General features: G+C 46.0%; 1 protein-coding gene across 1 annotated transcript; it reads left to right on the top strand.

Moving 5' to 3' along the window:
* The first annotated feature begins 1,150 nt into the window (after positions 1-1,150).
* pou3f3b (POU class 3 homeobox 3b) lies at positions 1,151-4,502 on the top strand. Its single transcript, XM_071464853.1, has 2 exons — positions 1,151-3,035; positions 3,369-4,502. The coding sequence occupies exons 1-2, from the start codon at positions 1,824-1,826 to the stop codon at positions 3,465-3,467; spliced, it is 1,311 nt and encodes a 436-aa protein (XP_071320954.1). The 5' UTR covers positions 1,151-1,823; the 3' UTR covers positions 3,468-4,502.
* The last annotated feature ends 224 nt before the right edge of the window (positions 4,503-4,726 follow it).

Below are 4,726 nucleotides of genomic sequence, written 5' to 3'. Positions count from 1 at the left end.
AGCATCGCCACCCCGTACGCACGAATCCCCCACGGACTGCTCAGTTCGCCCTTGTTTCTGCTGCCACTCTCTTCCTCTGTGCTTCAGTGAGGTTGCCTGTGCGCGGCGTTTCCGCATGGAAGCATCCCCGCAACCTTTGTGCGTTAACTCCTGAGGAGCCGAGGCGCAGAGCTGCGGAGGCTCCTCTGCCCTCGGATCATGACGTGCACTTGTCCTCTCACATGCTGCTCTGAGGTGCGTTAAAGGGACGACTCAGTGTGCGGGATGGTTGTCTCATTGAATTAAAAATAATCATATATTTATAAACCTGAGCTGGTAGATTTTGACAGGGCAGTTTTGAAATGCTAAAGGAAGCATTTGAACACACCATGTAGCTTCATATAGAGCATGCAGCATCCAGTAAACCTTTTTTTTTTTTTTATTCTAACCCTTTCCTATATTTTCATTAGTGGCCCAGAGGGAATTGAACCCTAACCGCGGCAGCACTGACGCCTTATTCTATTACACAATCAAGTCAGGCTACCAGATTATTATAATTGCTGCCAACAGATCTTACAATGTCAAATGTGCATGCAAGGTTTGCATAAATTAATCCTCGATATGTTTGCAACAAGAAAAACAGAGGAGAAAACCACTGACTGTCTTTTTATTGACTAAATGGAGTTTATCCATGTGTCAACCTTTATGATGTGCAGTTATAATAAAACTTATACTTTCAAACAGGTGCACTTATACATAGACACAGAGGAAAGAATATAGTGAAGAATCAAAGGTGTCAGTTTGAGTCATGATGATCAGAAAGCAGAGGTCACAGTTTATGGACCTCTTTTATTTACCCCTTCACCCCTGGTGGTGTACTAGTATCTCAGTACTGTTTACTACCAAGTTGTCTTCCCCGTTTTGTTTGGACTGCAATTAAAAATCAGCCAATTGGAACAGCCGGAAGGAGGGCTCTTGCGCCCGCAGCAAGGCTGGCGAGACCTGCCAATCACACCCCGGGTAACCAATCAACGGGGACGCACAGGGTAAACATCCGAGCGTCGTCGGGCTTGCAGGGGGGTGGGGGTGTTTGGGGGCGGGACTACACGGCCCGTCAGGGAGAGAGAGAGCGACAGAGAGATATAGAGAGAGAGAGGTGGAGAGAGAGAACAAGCGAATGAGAGAAGAGGCTTGCAAGCAGCGCCGTACACTGTTATACTGGACTGTACTTCAACGGGAGTTTGCGGTTTGGCAGGTTTATATACATCAAAACAGAACAAAGAGAGAGGCTCCACAGTGCTATAAAAGAAGAGAGAGAAAAGAATAAAGCGAGGGAGAAATCTCGGCGACTGAATTACAAAAGAACTAAGGACACTCTGCTAATGTTTTTCACATCCAAAGGGGACATAAACTGGGACTTTGGACATTGTGGAGAATTTGCAAGGCTTTTTGTTTTTTGCGACCTCCAAAAGTTTGTTTGGGACAACTCTTTTTTCCTGTATATTTGAATTTTAATGTTCACAATTTCATCCCAGTGCAAAACTTTCTGAACGGACTGCACATGGTTTCAAAGGGCTTTTGAAAAACCTGGGATTTTATTCGTCCACATCCATGCAGAACTGTTTGAACTAGAATGTTGTAAATACATGCGGATTTTATTCAGCTTTCTGTCGCCGTTTTTGAAGCTTTTTGGCGTTTTTTACGCACGTCGATGGTATTTGCCAAAAATCTACCCATACTTTTAAAGTTTGAATAATTCATGAGATACAATTTGCCCGCTCGAAAGAAGTGACTGTAAAAAGGGAGGGGGGTTATCCACAAACATATTCATAAGGGTTGACGGAATGGCCACCGCGGCTTCCAATCCTTATCTGCCCAGCAATAGCATCTTATCGTCCGGCTCCATCGTGCATTCTGACTCCGGAGGTGGTGGCATGCAGCCGGGCAGTGCTGCGGTTACCTCGGGGTCTGGGGGCTACAGGGGAGACCCCTCAGTCAAGATGGTACAGAGTGACTTTATGCAAGGCGCAATGGCAGCGAGCAACGGGGGACACATGCTGAGCCATGCCCATCAGTGGGTGACATCCCTCCCGCACGCCGCAGCGGCTGCAGCAGCTGCCGCGGTCGCTGCAGCCGAAGCCGGATCGCCCTGGTCGTCGAGTCCCGTCGGGATGACGGGCAGCCCGCAGCAGCAGGACGTGAAAAACTCCGGCAGAGACGATCTGCACACGGGCACCGCGCTGCACCACAGGCCCCCTCACTTAGCTCCCCACCAGACTCACGCCGGGGCTTGGGGTAGCACGACTGCGGCTCACATTAACTCCATATCCGGGGGCCAGCAGCAGCAGCAGTCGCTGATCTACTCCCAGCCGGGGGGCTTCACTGTGAACGGGATGCTGAGTCCTGGGAGCCAGAGCCTGGTACACCCGGGCTTGGTGAGGGGGGACACCCCGGATCTGGACCACGGCAGCCACCACCACCACCATCACCACCAGCATCCGCATCACCAGCACCACGGCGGCGTCAACAGCCACGACCCGCACTCGGACGACGACACGCCGACCTCGGACGACCTGGAACAGTTCGCCAAGCAGTTCAAACAGCGGAGGATCAAACTGGGCTTTACGCAGGCGGACGTCGGCTTGGCTTTGGGCACCCTGTACGGGAACGTTTTCTCTCAGACAACCATTTGCAGATTCGAGGCTCTGCAGCTCAGCTTCAAAAACATGTGCAAGCTCAAGCCTTTGTTAAACAAGTGGCTTGAGGAGGCCGACTCGTCCACCGGCAGCCCCACCAGCATCGACAAGATCGCGGCGCAGGGCAGGAAGCGAAAGAAGCGCACATCCATCGAAGTGAGCGTCAAGGGGGCTTTGGAAAGCCACTTCCTAAAATGCCCCAAACCCTCGGCCCAGGAGATCAGCAGCCTGGCGGACAACTTGCAGCTGGAGAAAGAGGTGGTTAGAGTCTGGTTTTGCAATAGGAGACAGAAGGAAAAACGGATGACGCCCCCAGGAGTGGCACAGACGCCGGAGGATGTGTACTCTCAGGTCGGCAATGTGAGTGCAGAAACACCGCCCCCCTCCATGGACTGCAAAAGAATGTTCAGTGAAACATAGAACAGCACACCAGAATATTTTATATGAAATTAAACTGATAAAAAAAACATACAGACTATCGCCAGGATAGCCAAATTTTTTGATACTGTGATTGTGAGGGAATATGAATAAGACTGCAAATGTGTTATCTATTTTTCACCAGAAAAAAAAGAAAGAAAAAAAACAGCAAGCTCTCCCTTTTTCTTCCCAACCCCTCAGAAAACGCACCGTTAACCTTTTTCCAGGCCCTAAAATGTCTTTACCTAAAAGGTTCCTTCTGCTTTTTTCTTTCAGGGGCATTTTTTAGTAGATTACTTAAAAGATGCAAGTGAAGCGAGCGACCAGAGGGTGACAACTACAAGTTCATTCCACCAGGTAATTTTGGCGCATTAAAACACACCAAGAGGAAACCAAGTATTGTTTTTTATTATTTTTTCTCTCCCCCCTCCAACAAAAAAAATACCCCCCTCATTATCCTGTGTTTGATTGAAGAAACAAAGGAGCAGGCATTTTGTATATTTAGAAATGGGACTGAACCGCCCCCCCTCCCCTCTCCATGCCCAACAATAACAGAGGGGAAAAACTGCAACAATATGAAGAAGAGTGACATCCACGAAGCTTCCATCATGATTTACAGCTGTTTGATTTTTTCTGAGGTGGATTGCATGGTTTCTTTTACACACACACGGAGGATTAGGGATTTTTTCCCCCCATCTTGAGGCCCTCATGAAAGAAAAGACAACCAGGACCAGGACTGTCCCAGCCTGATCTCAAAGATCACCTTCTTTTAGTCTTTCACATGGGTTTTTTTATTATTATTATTTAATGGACTTTGACACCGTGAGTGGATTTTTTTTCCTCTTTTTTTCCAACAAATAGAGCATAAGACATTTGAAAAGACTTCAGCTGCACTTATTTGAGAAAAAAAAATCTGAAAATCTGTTGCCAAGTGTGACTGAGTGGGTGCTGTGGATATACTATTAATGCTGCCCTTTCTAAGCAGTGTTCTTTGGTAGGTTTTAATAAACAAAACTCTGTAAAGCCGGCAATATAGATCACTAGATCAGATACTGATCTGAGTTATTTACTTTATATTTTTCATCAGAATGACTTGTTTTAATATTTTATTCGGAATACATATGAATTATTCCAAACGGTAATTTATTTCCCCCCCAGGAACTTGTGTAAGATGCTTTCCCTTTCTTGTTTTATTTCAATTTTTTTTCCCTTATATTTTGGTTGTTGCCCTTATTTGTTTAATTTTTTGTATTATCGTTTCTAAAGGAGCACAAATCATCATAAGCTGACATTGACCGTTGTTAGGTAATAAGGGTATATTTTGATGTGATCATTTGATTGTAATTTAATTTCAGTAGTGGTTCCGTACGAGCTGATTGAGACACAATAAATTTGTTAGAATGAAATGCAGTCATCTTGTGTTTTGACATTTCTATTCTTATCATATATTGGGCTGTATTTTGTTTTTAAATTCTTTATTTATGTATTTATTCATAGGAAGGGGAGTTACCCTGTGTGCTGTTTGTGCATGCACAGCAGCAGAGGCTAATGAAGAAAATGGAGGACTATTTTGTCCCAGATGAAGCTGCGAGCTAATAATACCCTCCATTAGGATAATGCACAGCACAGGCTCT

This window comes from Trachinotus anak, unplaced genomic scaffold (assembly GCF_046630095.1).
Source record: "Trachinotus anak isolate AG129_WGS33_773 ecotype Australia unplaced genomic scaffold, CSIRO_AGI_Tana_v1 ptg000026l, whole genome shotgun sequence".
NCBI lineage: Eukaryota > Metazoa > Chordata > Actinopteri > Carangiformes > Carangidae > Trachinotus > Trachinotus anak.
The sequence above is the reverse complement of the archived record's forward strand: the minus strand, read 5'-3'. Positions and strand labels throughout refer to the sequence as shown.